The sequence below is a fragment of the Danio aesculapii genome, chromosome 15 (genome assembly GCF_903798145.1).
Source record: "Danio aesculapii chromosome 15, fDanAes4.1, whole genome shotgun sequence".
Classification (NCBI taxonomy): Eukaryota; Metazoa; Chordata; class Actinopteri; order Cypriniformes; family Danionidae; genus Danio; species Danio aesculapii.
This window is the reverse complement of record NC_079449.1, coordinates 36,803,767-36,826,042: the sequence shown is the minus strand read 5'-3', so window position 1 is coordinate 36,826,042 and position 22,276 is coordinate 36,803,767. Positions and strand designations below refer to the sequence as shown.

At 38.0% G+C, this 22,276-nt stretch overlaps 2 protein-coding genes across 4 annotated transcripts; both read right to left on the bottom strand.

The window, feature by feature from the left end:
* Window positions 1-5,661: 5,661 nt before the first annotated feature.
* Window positions 5,662-18,590, bottom strand: LOC130241865 (uncharacterized). Of its 3 annotated transcripts, none has more exons than XR_008838909.1 (11): window positions 9,351-9,739; window positions 9,067-9,237; window positions 8,810-8,957; window positions 8,549-8,706; window positions 8,079-8,445; window positions 7,911-8,003; window positions 7,678-7,826; window positions 7,391-7,597; window positions 7,088-7,296; window positions 6,012-7,007; window positions 5,662-5,776 (listed from the first exon to the last, which is right to left on the bottom strand). XR_008838909.1 is itself a non-coding variant. In XM_056473829.1 (11 exons), the coding sequence occupies exons 2-11, from the start codon at window positions 9,557-9,559 to the stop codon at window positions 6,394-6,396; spliced, it is 2,325 nt and encodes a 774-aa protein (XP_056329804.1). In that variant the 5' UTR covers window positions 9,560-9,575; window positions 18,418-18,590; the 3' UTR covers window positions 5,662-6,393. The 3 variants fall into 3 exon arrangements, 2 of the variants coding, with proteins under 2 accessions (XP_056329804.1, XP_056329803.1); XM_056473829.1 differs by adding an exon at window positions 18,418-18,590 and having other exon boundaries at window positions 5,662-7,007; window positions 9,351-9,575; XM_056473828.1 differs by having other exon boundaries at window positions 5,662-7,007.
* Window positions 18,591-20,003: 1,413 nt separating this feature from the next.
* LOC130242317 (ladderlectin-like) lies at window positions 20,004-22,019 on the bottom strand. The gene is made up of 6 exons (XM_056474396.1): window positions 21,955-22,019; window positions 21,461-21,522; window positions 21,114-21,205; window positions 20,905-21,027; window positions 20,535-20,640; window positions 20,004-20,200 (listed from the first exon to the last, which is right to left on the bottom strand). Exons 2-6 carry the CDS (start codon window positions 21,516-21,518, stop codon window positions 20,133-20,135), a joined length of 447 nt encoding a protein of 148 aa, XP_056330371.1. The 5' UTR covers window positions 21,519-21,522; window positions 21,955-22,019; the 3' UTR covers window positions 20,004-20,132.
* Between the last annotated feature and the right edge of the window lie 257 nt (window positions 22,020-22,276).

The following is a 22,276-nucleotide window of genomic DNA, read 5'->3' as shown; positions in this document are numbered from 1 at the left end:
CTATACAGAGGTAGGCACCACCACAAAGTCTGGGGTCATCCTGACAAAATATCGGTGTGCTAGAGGGTCCACATCCCTGGAGTCTTTTTTCTGCCACCTGAACAGGTTTATTCCAGGTTGGTATCTCACATGTGTGAACTTTTAATTAATTTTTAAAATGTAGAAACGTGTGCCTTTTTATTAATTTGCTTTTTTTTCTGCTAGGAACCAGTGCCAATGCACTGAATTTTCAACTAGACCTTCTGGAAGGTCTGAACAGGTGGAACCAGGATCGAGGGACTGCGGCTGTGACCAGCAAGCCAGCATCCCTTCTCACATACTCCGGGGATATGACCCACTCTGTCAACACCAACAGCCTGAAGGTGTTTGGTTGGGCTTTTATACCAACATTCAGGCCTCCTGCCCAATACACCGGTATGTCCTACACTTAACTATGTGCATAATACTTTTGGTTTGGAGGTGTTCATTGTTATTTATTTTTATTTTTTTATTATTTGCATCACCAAAGCCAACCATGCGGTGAGTGGCAAATACAGAAGTCTAGATATTATTGAAAGTCTTTGTAGTATTATTATGGAATGCTTTAAATATGATAAGTCATATATGTCTGTGTCTTTTTGTTCTCCATTTGTAGGAGAGCTGCTTGGTGTTGACTACCTCCTGAGTCAGACTGGACAGCCATTGGCATTAAACCCAGACTCAGAGGAGACAGAGGAAATGTTGGAGGATGTGGATGAAGGTGGGGAAGAAGATGAGGGCTTCAGGGAGGACGAAATATATGATATAACTGTGCCAAGTCTCTCCGATGACCCAAACTTCTCCATCTCCTCCCACTTCCTGCCCACCTCTGAGCCCATTGCCATGACCCCAGCTGCTGTCTCTTCCATCCACCCTGCTGCCTCCACCGCCCTGGTAACTAACTCCACTATCCATCCTTCAGCCTCCACCGCCCTGGCAACTACCTCCTCTATCCATCCTCCAGCCTTCACCGACCTGGCTGGGACCTCCTCCATCCACCCTCCAGCCTCCACCACTCTGACTGCCACCTCCTCTGCTGTTTTCACCGGCCTGGCTGCTGCCTCCATTGCCTATCCTGCTACTTTCTCCACCCAGTCTGCTGTCTCCACCGCCCTGGCTGTTGCCTCCACTGCCTATCCTGCTTCTGCCTCCACCCAGTCTGCTGTCTCCACTGTCCTGGATGCTGCTGCACGCTCCACCCAACCCCCTGCCTCCTCCATCCAGCATGCTTCCTCCTCCCAACCTGCTGCAATTACCATCTTCTCTGATGCCTCCTCCCAGCCTGTTGCCCACTCCACCCAACCTACTGAACCCTCCACCCAGCCTGATGCCTCTTCCACCCTGGTTGCTGCCTCCATGTTGCAGCAAAGCACTTCGACATCGGAGTCTGGTGTACGTAAATATCTTGTAACCTATCTATGTTTACGCATCTAACGCATCAACAATCTATGTTTTGTGCCTATGTTTGTTATATATATATATATATATGTGTATGTGTATTATAATTATTATTTTTATTTTTTTAGGCTGTGGATGGCTCAGGTGTACCAGGTATGGACAGAGTGAACAGCCTGGCAGATTATCTTGTGGACCTGAGGAATCAACCCTCCCTTGTCCTCACCAACCAGCAGGTAAGGAATATAAACCCACTCTTTGTTCACTCTTTAACTTGTCATACTTGCTTACCTTTTGCACATTTTGCTTTCTCATTTGGCATGTATTATCTGCTTTTTCTGCTTAGGTGAACAATATTGTTGCTCTTTGGCAGAACCTGCTGGACTATGACATACAGAGGGTGGTGTTTGCAGCCAGGCATGCCCTGACCACCTCTGCCCCACTTGCACAGTGGCCAGATTGCTGTCACTTGGTTGAGACCATTTTTGTCAGGCTCTGTGCCATACATAGAACACCCAAAAAGAAGGGGACCGGCACAGTGTCGAGATGGGATCTCATCCTGGCAGACTACAGGAAAATCAGGCTTAGCATTCAGGCCAATGCTATAGTGATGAAGCAGACTAACCTTCAACTGGTGGATGTGAGTCACACCACCCTGGTACAGTGGCATAATAAAAAAGTTAAAAAGCAGGACACAGCCGTTGTGATGCAGGGGCTGCAACTGCCAAGCCGCTTGTCTGTGGCGGCTGACCCCCTATTGCCTGCCAATGTGCGCCCCCCATCTCCACCACCGGCTCACCAGTACCACTTGCTCAGTAGCACTGTGGGCCAGGCTAAACTAAAAAGAAAAAGGACCATTTTGTCAGACCCACCAGCTTTGCCACCTGCTCAGATCCAGCAAGTCCAACGGCAACTTTTTCCTGCTCCACCACCAGGGACTCAACTGGTGATGCTGATGCCAGTGGCCTCACAGGGGTCTATGCTGGCTTCTGCTCCACCGGCTTTTGGGTTTGGCCTCGCTTCTGCCCCTCCTGCCATTCCATCCGCCCCTGGTACTGCTGTCGCTCCCATTCGTAAACTGACCCGCAAAGTACAGCATAATACATGTCAGAAATGTGGGCAGTTTAAAACAGCGGAGACTGGATACAGCCAGTACAAGGGCATTAAATACTGCCCCTCTGTAGAGGCATTGCCGAAGGAGCAGTGGTTGGAAAGAATTAAAAAAGGAGAAAAATAATAAAAATGTTCCAGAAGACCTGGGCACTTCCTGAAGTGTTTATTTTTAATATTGACATTTAAATATTTTCAGGGGTCTTTTGTTTTACTTGTAGTTTTTTGTTACTTTAAATTATAATAAAAAAATTACATTTCTAATTTATTTGTTTTTATCATTTATTTTACAATTGAAGTTATCTTCCAGAGTGAGTAAAAGGGCTCGCAAAATCACTCTGGACGACTCACACCCAGCACACTACCTGTTCGAACTGTTACCGTCTGGTCGGCGCTTCAGAGCACCGAGCACAAAAACAGCCAGACACAGGAAAAGTTTCTTTCCTCAGGCTGTCTACCTTATGAACAGTTAAATATTCCCCTACTGTGCAATAAATATGTGCAATACTTTCTCATACGCACTTGTACACAGCACCTTATATCAATATACAATGCAATACTTTCTACATTCGCACTTGTACACAGCACCTTGTAACCCGTATATTTATAACAATCTGTACATACAACTCAACATCCAGGTTTCTTCACTAACCGCATCTGTTTAATGTTCATCATTTTTTATTATTATTATTTTATTTTTTCAGATTATTTTGTGTTGTCACATGTCACTTTATGTACACTGGAAGCTTCTGTAGCCAAAACAAATTCCTTGTGTGTGTGAAGCACACTTGGCAATAAAACCGATTCTGATTCTGATTCTGATCTTTGCTTATTTCATTTTGTCTTGTTATTTATTTTTGTTTAATTTATTTGCACATTTTGTATTATTTTTAATTATTCCAAGAAACATTTATTTATGTAAATTGCTTTATTTATGTGTGTAATTTTTTTCTCTTCTTTTGCTCTTGTTTGCACTGCTGTTGAGCTATTATATTGTAATTGTAAATAATTGGCTATGACTAATTTTAAATAAATGTTTGGTCATTTTAACTGTTTCTCTGTTTGTTTGTTTTTAGTTGGTTGTGTTATGCCATAGTATAATTCAAAAAATTAAATAGGCACAAAATGAAATAGTCCAGAAAATAATGTTTCAATAAAGAAACTAGTTTGTAGTTTCTCTATACTTAGCAAATTACTTAGCAGAAATGTACCTAAAAGCAAATATATTTATAATAAAAAAGCCAATAAAATATGTAGTATTAATCAAATGTTAATAGTACAGAGTGACTTTTTTACCTGTAAATAAATTATTAAAAACTAAATAAAAAATATTTTCCTCTTTCGCCCCTTTTTCTTCTCTTCTTTCTCTTTTTTCCTCTCCTCCCTTTCTTCCCCCTTCTTCCCTCTCTTCCCCCTCCGTAACAGACTATTGTTCCCCAACACTCACCAATGTATATAAAGCAGAAATGGGAAAGGGAAGCCAATATAAAAATAACAAAGGAGGAATGGTTAACTATTTGGGAAACACATATGGTCACAATTAATTCAGATTCATGAAGGGAATTTATTTGGAAAATGTAATCAGGTTCTTTATAACACCTGAAATAAAATACTTTCAAACTAGAGATCAAAAAATGGTCAATGCTGGAGAAAATGTGGAAATGTATTGGCAGATCATTTCCACACAGTTTGGCACTGTAATATTATACACACCTATTGGCAAGATTTAAATAAAGAGATAAATGTAATAATGGGATTGAATCTGGAATGTAATTTTAAAACTATGTACCTGGGAATTTACTCTGCAGAAATACCAAAAAATGTTGTGTATCTTCTTATCACGCTACTAACAACTAGCAAAAAGGCCATTACAAAGAAATGGCTCAAGGAAGATCCTCCATCTGTAGGCGAATGGTATGATATTGTTAAAGAGGTGTATGACATGGAAGTACTGAAATTTACCTTGAGACAACTAGACTATAAAATTTCTGCACACTGGGATAAATGGTTGAGAAGAAAAGTATTGTTTTAATTTCATTGTGGTGCTTTTATTTTATGTTTGGAGCCTGTTGATCTTTGTCACGTAACCCTTAACATAATTTTATATAGCAACATTTTATCAACAATAAATATGAATGTAAATAAGATTGTATTCGGTGACCTTTGACACTTGTATGTCTTTTTTGTTTCCATGTTCCTTTAAAAATGTCTGTTTGTTTGCTTGTTTTTATTGCTGTTTTGTTCTAAACTGTTTTGAAAAAGGAAAAAAACAAAAATGTATCATCATCATCCTGATGCAAACTCAGCATGCAGTTTTGCTGCTGTTAGATCAAAAACAACAGCTGCCATTCATGTTCATACACTGTAAAAATAACTCTATAGGCCTGTCTGTCTTTATAAATGTCTTACATTTTACACTAAATTTTGTCCAAAATATATTGACTTTTTTTTTTCTCTTTTGCTAAAATAAATTCTTATTGTATTTGACTGTATATTATCTCTTTTGAATAAGGCTAGCTGCCTTATTCTCTTCAAAGAGCAGCTCTCATACAGAGCCTGTTATTTCAGTGTTTTTTCCAGGATATTGTGGATATTCGTGGATTCCTTCTTTCTTGTCCTCGGCTGATCACATGGAAAATTTGGAACTTGATCATTGAGTTGTTTTTCCCGGTCATTTTCCTTTTTTTCTAATTTATTTAAACTATCACACACTTTTCAGGTGAAGAGGAAAAGTGTTGCACTTATCTGAAAAATCTTTTTATGTTTTAAATAATAAAGTGTTTTTTTTTAAAGGATTACTTGTTTTTAAATGAAATAAATAGTTAGAATTATTGTTAAATATATCCTAAACACTGTGTCTGTGTTTACACCTTTATTTAGTTTAAAAAGCATAATATGAATGTGAAATAACAGTACAGTGGAAGACTATATATAATAGTAATATCAAATAATAACTACACTAAAGAAAACAAACAACTTCCAGTACATACTGTAGGACTCTAATGGTCCATTGCATGTTCAAAAATTGACGTAGATCTGAGTTGAAAATTAAGAAGTTTTATTTTGAATGCAAGAAGTTAGAGAGTACAAGTTCTGCGCAGAAGAGATGTAACCTCAGTTCAGCTCTTTTAAGGCTCTCCTTCATGCTTTTATACTGTCTTTCGCACATTATCTAATCCCAACCCTCTTGATTTATATGGTGTCGCCTTGACAGTTTGACCATTCAGCAACCAGACGTTCCTCTTTCTGGTATCTGTGTATACCACAGAAAACTGAACAAAATCTGAACATTAATCAAACAACATAGAGACAACATAGGTAATGTCTTAAATTAAAAATGGTGGTGAATCCTAGGATGAATATACTATAGCTTGCTTAAAGAATTAACATGCCTGGTTAATTCTTGGCAGTGAGGTCCATGGCTTTTTTTGTGGTTGAAATTAAGGGTTCGTGGGAGGTAGGGTTACGAGCAGCTTCAGCATACTTACCAGGCTGTAATTCCACATGTGTTGCAAAGAATCCAGAGAGAGAGGAGAGAATATGGAGTAGCCTACTCACACTCTCACTATTGCATAAAGGAAACTTATGAGAAAAAAAAGAGTGAAAAAAGACAAGTCAGTAAGAGAAAATACAGTTCTCTGGAAGTAAAGTGAGTGGTTTGTAAGACCCACTCATTCAGCCTATTACAACCAAGTCTCTATTTAGAGAGAAGTGTTGGTGCTTGACATTGCAGGAAGAATCCTTCAGGGTGAGAAGAGCAGGGATGGTTGTCCAGAGTCCAGAGAGTGAGGAGAGAATATGGCCACAGGTGGAAACTTGGAGTTGGACATGCTAGAAGTGAGTGAGAATGGGGCATGGAAAGATGTTCTTTCACATCCAGTCCAATTCCAGCCCTTTCCCGGCAAAAGATCTCCTCTTTGAGCCATAATTATAGAGTAACTCCTCATCACTCAAAATGTCTTTTGTGGCAATGAAGAGAATGATGTCTCTATCATTAAGGACATACAGCCTGGGCCGGATATTGGCTCTTTTGCTGGAGTGACGTATCAGGCGTCCGTAATTGAACTTCATGGGATGGCACTGGCAACTTTCTTCATGTGCGTCAATGCACATGGCTTCATGTTGCTTGTTCTTATAAAAAAACAAATGTCCAGCTCTAATGCCGCTGGTCGAAACAATTGCCATCCCATCTTCATGGCTAACCAGCTGGCCGTGGTATTCACAGACAACCTCCCCAATTTGAAAGGGTCTTTTGGTGAAAACACCATCATCCTTGTCAGGGACGGGTCTGACAGTCAGTCCTTTCCAGCGTTGAGACAAAATCATTTTATGCACAAAGCTGCTGTCGATGACCGAGTCCAACCTGGCAACAGGCTTCCACTGCTTCAGAACCACTGAAGCCTGTGGGACATTTGACGTCCACCCTTGTTTGTCCATCCAGCGGTTTATTTTGGACTCTGATGGCTGCTGTCCAGCAAAATGTTCTAGAAACACAAAACACATCAGTATTTGGCTATTCTCACTCAATTTCACTGTTTGTGTCATTAATCATCTGTATACTCACCAAGAGCATGCTGTTCACGCAGCTTCAGCTGCTCGTTACGCCAGCGGTCATAGCAGTGCCTCTCATGTTCTGAGCCACACAGCTCATTCCTGCGTGCCCTTTTTGGAGGAGGCCCCTCCAGAGTCACTGGACAGAACTGCTCAAGAGTTTTGTAGGCTGTCTCTTCGTCCACCCTTGTCTCTTGGCTGGAAGCTCTACTGGACCTTTGTCTATAGGATCACAAAAAATAAATATTAAAGGAAGGAATGGCAAGGCTGTGGGTTGCAAATTTAAGAATAAGGATCATTGTTGTTAGATTCTTACCGTGTTTTTCCAGCAAGCTGATCTAGCACACTTAGAGCCAGAAATGCATCTGAAGACGTTTTCCTCATGTTGTTCCTTTCAGCTGTTTCTGGCATGTGCCCAAACAGCCGTGCCAACACATTTCTCTCCACTTCTGACTTCAGGTTTTGTGCTGCTGCCTCAAACACTCTCTGGGCATCACCAAAGGTCACACTGGGGAGACTGTATCTGAAACACAAGGCAACGTAAGAATGCAAAAATTGGACGGATGAACACGTAGAGTTAAAGACAGGTGTAATGTTGCTTACTTGTCATGTAGTCTTTTTAAGTCATTGGAGGGGTTATAAATCGATCTCCCACTACTTGATACAAAAAATGAATCAACTGCCACATCGTCGCCGGTGCGGTTTTCTTGTAGCATTGCTGGCCGCACCTCATTGAAGTACAAGTCAAACCACTAGTTAGAGAAAAGGACAAAAATAAGTATGACTTTACCACAATATATTTATTGCTGTTAATTTAAAGTACAATATAAACTTACAAGTTCCTGTTCATGTGACAACAATACTTTGTGCTCCTTCACTGCAACACAGACACCATTCTCTATCCGGCTTCTCCCCTCCCAATCCTCAACCTGCAAACAGACAGTTTTGCACATTGATGAAGCATAGGACGAAAGAAGAGAAGGGAGGGAAAAACAAACACTTACAGTCATCTGTGTCACTACACCAGGTCGCTGAAGTAGCTTCAGCATGATAATAGCCTCCAGGTAGTACAGGACGAGCAGCCGTTCATTTTTAGTCAAACAGTCCCCTGTGATGGCTCCTGGATCCTGCATTTTACATATCACGGCCTGGAAATCTTTGAATGCAGCCTCCAAAACAGCAAGGCAGTCCTTTGGCAAAATTTCTTTGCCATTCCCAAGCTCTGATTTTTTCCCTGTGACCTCCATGCTCACTTTTTTGGACATAGCACTCTCTATTTCATACAGCACATCCAAAAAACTCTCACAGTCCTGGAACAGAGATGGATTGTTGTGGCGAATGTCTGTGGAGGTAATAATGTATTTCATGAACCTTGAAAGAGATCAAATTAGGTTGTTACAGTCAGAACACAGCACAGCTGACATTATTAGTTAACACGTACATGGCAAACTTGTGGTTGTTCCACATTACTGACCTCTTGAGACTCTTCCAGTAGTTGAACACTGTCCATTTTGAGAGCTTTGTATCTGACAAGATGTTAAAGTACTCTCGCACTTTCTCCACCTGACGAACAAACATCAAGTTTGGCTCAGTGGGGTCCATGTAATGTAAGAACCTGGACACTGTTTCCACCTGAAATGACACATTTCACAATTAAATAAACTCTAGTGCATAAAACAAGACCTGCATGTACATTTTTTTTGCATGTATACCTTCACTCATTTAATTAACTTACTACTTGTTTGCTGTTTTTATGTCCTAGGTCAATGTGCAGGTCCTTATTAAATCCTGCTAGAAGGGGGTGGTCAATGGAGTGCTTATTGTAAAAGCCTTTTTTGACCATTTCCACCCTCACAGAAGAGGTCCACTTCGGTCCAACAGTGCTGAAATAAAAACAATAAACAGCAGGTGATCAAAACGACTGTGTCTTTTAAGAGAAATCATATCCACAGTGTACATTTATTTTTTGGGAATGCCGATGTGAAACTGTACCTCTGATAGTACTCTCCAGAGCTCTCGTCAGATAAGGGCTCATTTGGAGGCTCAACTGGACCTTCTCCAGAGCTTTGAGACACAGAAGATGTAGTCGATTGAGCTGGTTCCAGGAGGAGTGAAGGTAAGTTATTAATGACCAACCCCCTTGACTGCATCTCCGCAATCATCCTAAAACAAGGAACAGAAAATAAGGTCAAATAAACAATACCAAAAATGCAGATTTATTAATGTGTAGATGTTTGATTTGAAGCCAGATACATCAAATCAGAGAAGTTACAAACCTGTCCAGAGGATTAGTAGAGTCCAATATGTCACGAATTTCTCCAAACTCCCAGAAACGTCCTCTGTGACAGAACTCGGACAACTCCTTCTTGGCCTCTATGACGACAGCCTGGATCTCTGCCTTTGTGCTGTTCCTCATACACACCTCCCTGAGATGCCCAGGAAGAGAGTGAGGAGCCTTTTTGCACACAGGGCAGAGGAAAAACATGCTGCTGTGAAAGGATCTGTGTGGATAATAAAACAACATGTTATAGAATGAAAAGACCAAGAGCAGCTTTGTGAAGGTTTGGGGTTTACTGCAGCCCACCCCAACTCCAGGTACAGGAACAAAGGAATGAGCTTTTTTATTTAAAGATAAAACCTAAAATAAAAATATAATTTTCAGTAATAATCGATTATATGGTTTATATATATTTGTGTGTGTGTGTGTAATTTTAAATAAGACAATTAAATGAAAAAATAAAAAGCTTGTCAATAAAATTGTTTATCCATAAGAGTATGTGTTAGGGTCTTGAAATTCAAATAAAAAAAGAGACTTGTAACACATTTAAAGTTGATTTATACTTAGTTTGGTGATAGATACAATAAATAAAATAGAATATTTGATTTTCTGATATATGTCTGCTCCAGGATAGAGGAACACATATCCTTTCTTATGTCTTATGATTATTAATAAAGTTGAATGGTTAAGAGTCTAGATCATATGATGACCATGGTGTCATCTCTCTTTAGAGTAAATCTGGAGTAATATGTGCATGATTGTTTTTCTGTACGCCAAATGATTTGTTTCCTCAGGATCTACCCAGCCAGGTCAGAGGTCATGGAGACCTCTCGAGTGGACCTGGACTCTTGAAGAATCGGAAACAAATGTTTCCTGAGTTATTTGCCATTTTAAGTTAAATCTTTTAAAGTCAAGTGCTTTGTATGTAAGCTGCCAGTTTGGATGTTGAATGTATTTTAATATATATTATTCTTATATTGTTACATACATGTAAGAACAAAATATATTTTAATAATACACATATATACTGTACGTACAAAATTTATTGAAACATAATTTGTTCTTACATGAACACAGATCTATACTCTCAATTGTTGGCCGGAGTGGGTGTTAATGTTATTAATTAGCTAATGTTGCTGGGTGATGGAGGTATGAATAGTCTCGTTAGCAACTTGTTGTTCTTACATGAATACTGATCTGAACTCTTAATGGCTGGAGTGGGTGTTAACGTCTAATTTGCTTATGTTTTGCTGTGGATATATGAATGGTCTCATTAGAAAGGTATTGTTCTAAACCATTGGTGCTTTGTTGGTAATAGTCAAATGCAAGCTTTCCCAAATTACTGCCAGAATTTTATTAAAAACCCATAAATAACTGTTCTGTTTTATTGATCTGTTGGTTGAGGCTAATACAATTACTCCTGTGTTTTCCATTGTAGACATGGGCCGATATAAGATTCTGACGGTATGATAACCTTGGATGAAAAAATCAGTTTCTCAATATTGTGATTACTGCTCTAAAATATATTCTCTTTAAATGTCTGGGTAAAAAACAAAACCCTTTTCCCTTTTGAGCACAATATATTTTATTTTGAGAAACATTTTAAATTATTTGGAATAGTAAAGTAAAGAATGAAAATAAATCATTGACTTCTGCTGTCTTTATTAGCTTAAAAAACACTAACTTCTTTACATTTTAAAATGGCATCTTTGGATATATTTTCTGCTGGAGATACTGTTGTCCTAAAAAAAAAAAAAAAAAAAAAAAAAAAACGTAATAAAAAAAAAAAACCTTACATACACCGTAGGAACAATATAGCAGAAACTTTTGGCAGTTTTGAAACCTTGACTTTTTCAAACTTCGGTATACATTGAAAACGTTACACAAACATGTTTGTGTGTGTGTATATATATATAACTATTTAAACCAAACCCTAACACATACACACACACATTTTAATTTCTAATCTAATCTATTGTGTGTGTGTGTGTGTGTGTGTGTGTGTGTGTGCGTGTGTGTGTGTGTGTGTGTGTATGTATGTATGTATGTATGTATGTATGTATGTATGTATATATATATATATATATATATATATATATATATATATATATATATATATATATATAGGGGATCAACCTACGTTTTAAGATCGATCAGGGATTTATTAGCTCATTTCAATGAACTGTATCTTAAAGATTTGAATCATTGATTCGACTCAATTAAGATTCGACTGAATCAGATTAAAAGATTCACTCTTTTGTCTACCATTTGTCCTGCAAATAGAAGACATTGTATCTTACCAATCTTGTTAATATTATTTATGTGGCCAACGATAATAACATAACACAGTATTGGGTTAACTTTTAGCAAGGTAACAAAATCTACAGCTCGAGACAATGACTTTTTTGTAATGAATTACAAACTGAGAACAAAGATTTATTGAGCTACACTACGATAGATGAAACTAACTACGTAATAAGCAAACAACAAACAAACGCACACACACATTCACACATACACATAGAGGAAGTTCAGAGGATGTAAGATGAGTTGAACAACCGTCCCAAACTAATTCTGATACTTCTTACAAGATCTTAGAATAACACCTGAGAAACCACAAAAGCAGAGATTTGGCTTATCTGTAACTGCTTAAGATCAATCTGCACCAGATCAGCAAGAGACAAAATTAGTTTGTGGTACTTGCGCCCTTTTTGCCAAAGTCGAATTTCCCTTGCCGGCTGACCTCAAGGTAATACGGTGCTCCTGATTGGCTTGTGGTTTCTGTGACGTCCTTGGGATTCCCTCGCTCGTGAGTGGGTCGTTCTGGGTTACCGAGGTGACGGACTGCTGAGAGTTGGTTTGCGGAAGTTCGTGCGGTTTCGGTGGTCCCGAAACTTAAGAGGTTTGCATGGAGAGTTCGTGGTGACCCAATCGCTTGGCGGCGCAATGTCCGAGCAGGCGAACGGGGGCAGAAAGCAATAGCATGTGCAAGCCAGCTAATGCAAAAAGCAAAGTTTCTTGCAAGGTGTTTTAAGTGACGTGGTTTGGTCCATCCCCATGGCACTGTCTTCCAATGAGCAGTTGCCATGAGGGGCGGGGCCACGCCCCGTACCATTGTAGAAAGGGTCAGTAATTAACAGACTGCATGTAGAATTCTCGTGGTAAGTTTTGTGACTATATCACATCAAAGGTTACAAGACGAATACTGTTTGTGCTACTAGTTTTTCATTTACACCAATGTATTGCAAATGTCACTAGCTTTCGTTCAATACCAGACATCATACATTTCAGACACATACAGATAATTTTAATCTGCTATAAGGGTTAAAACAACACATTGATTAACCTGGTTCGTGGAATAAACAGCATATGAGGAAAACTAGGGCATATTATTTAAAGATACATCTGCCTTAGTTCTAATATTTTAAGAGATTGTCTTTTGTTCGTATGCATTATTTCTCTTTGTCTCTACGGAATTGTACATCTGGCAGGATGTGCTCAAGGCGAGCACATGACCATGTAGAGGAGTCATTCTAAAGTCTCGTGAGGCGGTTCCTGCTGAAAATCCTGTAAAGCCCCATTGTCATTTGCTAAGTTGGCTAAAGGGTCTTTCGAACATCTGCGTACAGAGTATTGGTCAAAATAGTCAATCAATTGATCCTCTGTTATCGTGATGTATAAGGCCCTCAAGCCAGTTCAATGACTGAGACAATCTGGCACTTGCCCAAGATTTCAGATTCAACTCGTGTTGACCATTGCAATATGCCCATGAGTTACTTCACACCATATTCATCGAACCACTTGCAGCAGCTATTCGTCAAAACATCTACATTAAAGAAGTTCAAACATTAAACATACACCACAAAATAAGTCTACGCTGATGACATATTATTATACTTACAAAATCCCAAAACATCATTACAAGAAACAATAAAACTTATTGACACTATCAAATATTTCTGAATACTCAATCCATTAGAATAAGTCTGCTATACGCCTATCAAATTCCACCAGTGTGGATGTGACATCCCAAACACCACAAATCCCTCTGTACACCAACTACATCACATATTTGGGTTTAATGTTCCCCCAGGCTGTCAGAGTTGTTTGCCCTCAACTACACTCTGTTACTTAAAAAAAGATGACGATCTTCAGCATTGGATAAACTTACCACTATCCATCATGGGCAGAATATCAGTAACCAAAATGTCCATACTCCTAAGAGTAAACTATTTATTTTCACTGATTCCAATACAACCCACCCATACCTGTTCAATTCTACTGGAAAATCATGACCCCAAGAATTAAATTGACAACCCTACAGAAATATCACGAGTCCAGTCGAGTCCACATCATTCACAACACAAATAAAGAGATTAAAAATTAATAAATAACAGTATGAAACTATAACAAGAATTTAGCGAACTCTCTGGTTGCCAGCATTTATTTCCGCCACCGCACCGGCAGGCAGCAGCAGCACGCCTTTACCTTCAACGTCTAACCAAAAATAGCCATATCAGCGTGGCTAGGTCTAGGACAATAATGTCTTTAAAATCAGCAATAGTTTGTCTTCTACCGATGTGTTGAAAGAAAACAAAGAAAAGTAAGAGCTTATTTGAATTGTATATTCATATCATAGGGACGATGTTTATGTATACTGAAGATATTGTTTTGTTGTTTATATTGGTGTCAATATATCTGCAAAGAACTGCCAGATTTAAAGTTTTGCACTTTGGCTCTGGGCCAGAGAAAGATGCGTTCAGCGCTTGATTTAGGCCAGGGCTTCTCAAATCCAGACTCCATAATATACAAAGTTTTCCTACAATGACGTGCCACTGTCATCCCGTTTCATTTTCCATTACTTCCCCCTTATGTTTAATATTTCAATGCAAAGTGAAAGTACCGTCAACACAGCCGATCTCAAAAGTGATAGAACTGCAAGAGCTGTTCAAGAGAATTTTGCTTTCGCTTTATTTTTTACTTGAAAGCACGTTAAAATGAATATAAAAACGTCTGCATTCACTTTCTTTCCATTAAAGCGGTGCATCGATCGTCACAATTTCTGAATCAGTGTAGCCTGCATGCTGACTGACGGACGGGTTCCTTATAATAAACTCATCGCAGATCCCAGATCAGCTTCTGATTTTGGGGGGTAGAGTTAGGAAAGTATAAAGAGTGTGTAAACTTACAGTAATTAAATGATGGAATAGCTAAAATGTTGTAATAATGATCTTGCTTCTAGTTGCATATTAAGTCAATATAAGCACAAATGGACTTAATGTATAGTATATATATTTAAATCCAGTCAACAATCAGAATGTATCATCACTGGACTAAGTCCACAAATTCAAGCAATATTATAATCTTTTTAAAGATAGAATGAGGTTTTGTGTAAAAATTAATATCCAGGTAATATTATGATGAGAGACATTGGAGAGATTGAGTTTTCCTGTGTCCACAGTGTGAGTCTTCTGTGTGAGAATAAACATTTACTGATTGTGAGCGGCAGTGTATCTGCCCTACATGTTGAATATGCAAGAGAGAATCTGATAATGACAAATTTCTGATTTGAAAATAGTCTATTTATATGTAGTCAATGACAAAGTGCAAGAATATGAGTATAGCATAATTAATCATCTCATAGTTTCATTTAGAAATTATTCAGAATTATGCATAGTTGTATGCTGATGTCATCACTCTTTTAAACTGAGGACCAGGACCATGACCTATCTTCAAAAGCCCCCTGCCCACCATTTATTTAAAATGTTTTTTATAAACAAATAAATTAAAATATTTAGATTTATTTTAAATAAATAAAAGTATTATTATTATTATACAATTAATATTCTAAATAAATAACATAAATTTGTCCTAAATGTAACTGGAAGACAAAGACACAGCTGGAGTGATATACTAAGATCATTTAAGAAGTCTTTTGCAAGAATATTAATTTAATTTGACAATTCCATAAGATACAATAAATATGTTTTATAGAATTATCTGTGGGCTGCACGGTAGCGTAGTGGGTAGTGCTGTCACCTCACAGCAAGAAGGTCGCTGGTTCAAGCCACGGCTGGGTCAGTTGGTGTTTCTGTGTAGAGTTTGCATGTTCTCCCCGTGTTGACGTGGGTTTCCTTCAGGAGCTCTGGTTTCCCCCATGGTCCCAACACATGTGCTATAGGGGAATTGATGAATTAAATTGTCTGTAGTGAATGGGTGTATAGATGTTTCCCAGTATTGGGTTGCAGCTGGAAAGGCATCCGCTGTGTAAAACATATGCTGGATAAGTTGGCAGTTCATTCTGCTGTGGCGACTCCTGATTAAATAAAGCGACTAAGTCGAAAAGAAAATGAATGTGAAATATCTGTTGTCTTTTTAGACCTGAATCGTGAACTGTTTTAGGCCTAATCTTACCTCCCTGACTCTTCATCCCTCCTTTCTGCTTTATAGCTTGGTTAGATAAAATAAGATCATCCTCATATTGTTTTAATTTTTCTTTTTTCCACTTGCAAAACTCACTGTGCCGACACTTCAGCATGAAAGGCTGTTACGCAGGTTTCACAGTGCATGAGCGCTGTGTATTTTTTCGACGTGTCCCACAGTTGCAAAAACTTCTAAGTATTTTGAATGTACAATTGCTTGATTTAAATAAAAGAATGTCCAAGATGAAGCTAATAAGTTTCTTATGAGTATATGTACACTAGCAGTGGAATTTACCGGAATTCACTCGAAATCTTGCCTAGGGCTCCAAATTGGTTAAGGCTGGCCTAATCATTATCAAGCTGCATAATCGCGAGCACACACCTGCTTTAACACACTGCAGCAAAGCGATCATTTGAATGTATGAAGATGTCGGCCTCATGGAAACGAAAACTTGATGAAGAGAATAGACAGTTAAAAGTTGAATGAACAAATAAGTATGTGTTCATTTTGCCACAGCCAGCTCGAATCAGTGACCTTCTTGCTGTGAGGCGATTGTGCTACCCACTGCGCCACCGTGCTGTCTGTGATGCATCTTATCGATGTTTATTAAAAACAAGTTATGTAATATCAATTGTTTCATACCTTTGACCTTAATAAAAATTCAGATTTGGACCTTTTAATATAGACATTGAGAACCCCTGTTTAGGCTATCACTAACAGGCGGACCCAGATCATCAGCCTAGAAATCTGCACTGGACAGTTTTTTTCAGTCTCATTCCTGCTGGGTTTTATTTTGCACTCATTCGCCCCCGCTATTTATTCACTCTGTTTATTTGGAACAAATTTCTTCTGACTGTTAATTCCCTGTTAAGACAAGAGCGAAGCCGAATGGTCTCTCTTTGCTGAACCTTTATGTTCTGTGCAGATCTGGGTCAGTCGGCATGAATATGGTTTCATTCACTGGGGCTGATAACAGAGTTCTCTTGAATTAATGTTAATTAAAATAAAATGTTGCCTCGGTAACGTAAGCGTAATTTAAACAGAAGAAATGTGAGAAAGTGGCATGAGAATAATGTCAGATGTGTGGGTCTTGTAAAATAATAAAAGTTCTACATATATTCTCCTATTTTCATTTTAATTTGAAGCAAGTAAAAAAAAAATACAACCCATTTTGTAAAATGTATCAAAAGTTTAAAATATTAATTTATCAGTTTAATTGTTCATTGAAATTTGTATTTGAGTTATTATTTTTATTACTATTATTCTCAATTTTTTTAACTTTGGTGTTACCATGGCTCAGTGCTTAGCAATGTTGCCTCACGGCAAGAAGGTCACTGGTTCAAGTCCCGACTGGGCCAGGAGTGTTTCTGTGTAGAATTTGCATGTTCTTCCCGTGTTGGCGTGGGTTTCCTCTGGGGGCTCCTTTTTCCCCCCACAGTCCAAACACATGCACTTTAGGGAAATTGAATTTACTAAAATATCCAAGATTTGTGAGTGAGTGTGTGTGTGTGTGTGTGTGTGTGTGTGTGTGTAAATGAGAGTGAATGGGTTGCGGCTGGAAGGGCATCCGCTGCGTAAAACATATGCTGGACTAGTTGGTCGTTCATTTCACTGTGGCGACCCCTGATAAATAAGGGACTAAGCCAAAAGAAAATTAATGAGTGAGTTTTATGACTGTGTGAACTCGGCCGGACTCGACTCGGATGTTAACGACTCAGACTTAAGTCCAACTCGACCCCTTTTGGACTTGGACTCGAATGGTTAAGGACTTGGTCTTGACCCCAACTCTAGCAAATTCCATAAGGTCACAAATTCCCCACTCACACCATTTAAGTAAGCCCCAATCTGGAATAATCCTGACTTCCTAGCTAAGTAGCCACTGAACTTTCGCACACGGGCAGATAAGGGAATCACACAACTTCAGCATATCTTTAATAATAATAACCTGGCAACATTTTCCCATATATCCCAGACATACAGCATTGGGAGTAATTGCTTCTTGGAATATTTACAAATCAAATCGTCAATTAAATCAAAATTACTTAACCAATCAATCTTTCCCACTGTTTCCGGTCTAAGCTGCAGTCATTGTCGAGTTATTATGGGTTTCACACATCAGTATCTGCTTTTAACTCGAAAGAGCTTCAGCCAATAACAGGGGACACAGGGAACAACTTCAAAGTTGTTTCAGCATTTGTATTTTCAAGTTTGTCAGATTTGACAAGCATTTAGTTTGTCCAATAATACAACACTGTAGCGGTGTAACAGTAGTAGTAGCAATAGGTTGATAACCTTAGAAAAGGAACAAAATATCTAAAATATACATTATTACCAATACTGGCTTAAACAGAACACAATATAATGTAAATAAAGACATTTACTTTACAAACCTTGTCTCAGTGTCCGATAATTTGCATATTGAAGAAATATTTCCAGTATTAATGCAAGCATTTCACTTTACATGAACTATTTAAACAAATGAACAGTATAATTAACTGAATATTGTGCACAAAATACTATAATGCACAAAATAATCTACTACAGTGCAACAAAATAGCAGTTATGTTTTATATTGCACATAATTATGGATAAGGCGATGCATATGACGGTCCTTTATAATTAGAAAAAGTCATTTCTCATACCATCAGTGTCCCTGAGATGACCAAGTGCTGATGTGCTTCCCCTTTCTCACTCACTGCAGCTTTAAACTTTATGCATGCAATCGTGAGTGTTTATTAATGCAGCGATGGCGTTCTCCAGCTTTCAGCGCTTGTCTGCATGCGTCTGCCATGTGAGTTTTCCGTCTTCCGCGTTGACTCGGCACTTTCCGTATCTCCTCGGCAAGCTCCGTCAGCCAATTGCCTCCGCCAAATACTTTCAGTTTTGATAGTTCCGCCTAATTCCTTAATGCACTGGTAATTATTTTTTTCTTCTTTTTTTATTGTTGCAAAAAAGTTTACATCGCAAAACAGGGAACAATCAACATCGCAAGACATGTTTATCATTAAAAGAAAATTTGTAAAATTTTTATAACTGCAACACAGAGCAAGGAGCTGTACAAAAGACCTACATCAAAGGAAAAGACAAAACATAACAATAAATATTCTGAAAATGAAGTACAGAGAGCTTAATGCATTGATTAATATGAAGTGCAAATCCGCGATTTACAGTCATGCTGGGCTTTTCCCTCCATATACTTCCATTCATACGCATGCGAATGCGTCAGACGGGAAACGCAGGGTCATGCGTTAAGTTTCGCAGTTTGCTGCGGTGCAAAGTTCAAGCTTTATGAACGCTGACCTGCGAAATCGCATCACTGGGGGATACTACAAGTCTGTAAAAATGAAATATCTGGTTAAATATTTTAATATTTTAAAAAAAAAGTATTGTGAAAAGTACAGAGAGCCAGGAGTGACACTTAAAAAAAATAAAATTAAAAATTTAATCATTCAAACAAGTAAATCACACTTAAATGTGAAAATAAATAATTATTGGATAACACGTTATTTTGATGGTCCATTTGAGTATTAGTAGACTGTCTGCTTAATATCGGTTAATACTGCTCCCTTAACAGACATTTAAATGACTATAAGTAACTTTGCAGGTACATGCCAATTTACACTAACCCTAACAGTCTGCCTATAATCTAATGAGAATTAGTTGGCATGTAGATGCACTGCAACTTAAACAGGTCAGCGCCAATAGCCTAGTGATTAAGTGTGCTGACATAGCACCCTGGTGCTCATAGCAACCAGAGTTTGATTCCCAGCTCGAGGTCCTTTGCCAACCCTTTTCCTCTCTCTGCTCCCAATACTTTCCTGTCTGCGACCTCCACCATGCTGTCCAAATTAAAAAGGTGAAAACCCCTTAAAAAAAAAAAAAAAAAAAAAAAAAAAAAAAATTAAAATGATCATTTACTTTGTTCATGCTGTGGGTAGTGTATTAAAATAAACTTGAACAGTTTTAAAAGAGTATGTTTACACATGTCAAATTCTTTATAAAAAAAAATAACACAATTAAAAATATATCAAGTTAAGAGGTGATTTATTAATATTTATAATAGAGTAATCAGAACAAACAAATGATATTGTATATCCATACATTCCTTATTAACTGCATTGAGTTATCAAAATAAAAGCACAGCTCGATCATGAACACTTCTCACCAGCCAACTTTGCTTAGAAGCCATCAAATCTTAACACCTATACAAAAATAAAATACCACAGCATACAGTTTGCTTTGGTTTTATTGGTTTAAAGTGGGATACAGAGAGGGTATTAGGATATTCAGTTGAAGTTATTCTCAACACTGTAAAGTGAGCAATTCAGGCAACTGTAAGAGGATCACTGCATTCAAATCACAGTTTTTTAGCACACAAATAGCCCATTGCGGTTGAACAGCCCAGATTGTTCCAGCAATGCTTTGCTGTAGGATAGGAAAAAAAAAAAAAAAAAGAGATCAGCAGTGGAAATGCACATATACATACAACTTCAATCTTTTAACAAAATGAGGCCCCACCTATTTCTTTATATAGCTAAACCTCTAAAACAGGGGTCACCAATCTAAGTCTTGGTGGGCCGGTGTCCCTGCGGGGTTTAGCTCCATCTTGCCTCAACACACCTGGCTGGGTGTTTCAAGTATACCTAGTAAGACCTTGATTAGCTCATTCAGGTGTTGATTAGGGTTGGAGCTAAAATCTGCAGGACACCGACCCTCCAGGAACAAGTTTGGTGACCCCTGCTCTAAAATGACCACTCACATGTCCAATTGATCTCCAAGCAGTTCTCGTTCCCCTTACTAGGCTCTCCTGAGCACCAGTTGGTATAACTAAACCTAGACCCATCAGTCCACAACCACTGTCCATCCTGAGTAGAGGAAAATCTGATTTATTAGAAATATATATAAAAAAAAAAAAAAAAAAAAAAAAAAAAAAAAAAAAAAAAAAAAAAAAAATTATATATATATATATATATATATATATATATATATATATATATATATATATATATATATATATATATATATATATATATATATATATATATATATATATATATATATATATATATATATATATATATATATATATATATATATAAAAAATTGTTATTATTATTGCTTATGCCTACTTGTTCACCACCATGACCACCAATCCAGCAGCGTGTGGAAGTGGGCACCAAACTCAGCAGAAAAATATTGTCTGCTTTCTTATGCACCGAAGCGAGATTCGCACCAAGACTTTGACAGTTTTTCTGAAGGAGACACAGGTTGTTTGTTTATATACTTCTAATTGTCAAAAGTTTTGCAAGAATTATAAAAATGGCCTCAAACACATTACCTCTGCTGTGTTCCAGTTAACAGACGTGGAGAAAAACTTAAAGCATCGAGATCCAGAATTTTTCCATCCACAGGGGCATTTCTCATCTTGGCCTATACAGCATACAAATACAGCCATCATGATAATGCCAGCAAAATTACTTATTAAAAATCAATCAGAAAAAGCTTTGACAGACAAGAAATTTTAGCTAAAGAAACCTTCAGTACATTCTGTAAACGAAAGAGGCAAATATAGATGCTTCAGGGCAAAAAACTTAAGCAAATCAGCTTCACATTTTTAAATTCTCTTGTATAATCATGTCTGGTAAATACAGCAATTATGAGGGTTTTGACAAATTGATTGGTTACCTGCTGCATTCCCCATGCAGAACAAGAAGAAAAGCAGCAGAAGTCTTCCCAGCATCATGAACCTGAAAGTAACTAAGGTTCAGTGTTTGATTTCATGTTAAGAGGAAAACCCTTAAGCTGCAGTCACACTTAAACTTTTCTTCCCATAGACTTCCATTCATACGCACACAAATGCGTCAGACCGGAAACGTAGGGTCATGCATCAAGTTTCCCATGTTGCTGCGGTGCAAAGTTCAAGCTTGGTGAACTCTGACCTGCGAAATCGCATCACTTGACCGCGTGAGATCAAGTGAGGATCAAAACATGACCTCTCTGGACAGAAATTAAAAACATGGAGCAATTGCTCATATTATTAATGTCTAATCATCTTGTTTAATCCCACCCCTTTTCGCAGCACGACAGAATTTCGCACACACAAATCCCAGTGTGACTGTAGCTTCAGTATAAACAATGTTCAATAGCTTGCAATTATTTAAGAAAAGACATATAATCACCTTGGTGTTCAGATTGTTGCCTTCAGTGAAATTCAGACCAGACAAAAACACTTGAGTACAAAAAAAAAAAGGGGTGCTGAGGAACTCAAATACACTCACTGATTAATAATACAGGTGATTCAGATTGAACTAAGCCTCGACACAGGTGAAGGAAATTAGTGGCAGGAACTGAAACAAAGGGAAACTTTCGGTGTTTCAAACGAGATATAAATGGCCCTCTGAAGGGCACACATATTCATTGTACATATCGCTGTCAATTTTACATTGTCCTGTTTTTTTTTTTGGGAGTACGCTGTTGTATTTGCACTGTCTGTATTTTGAA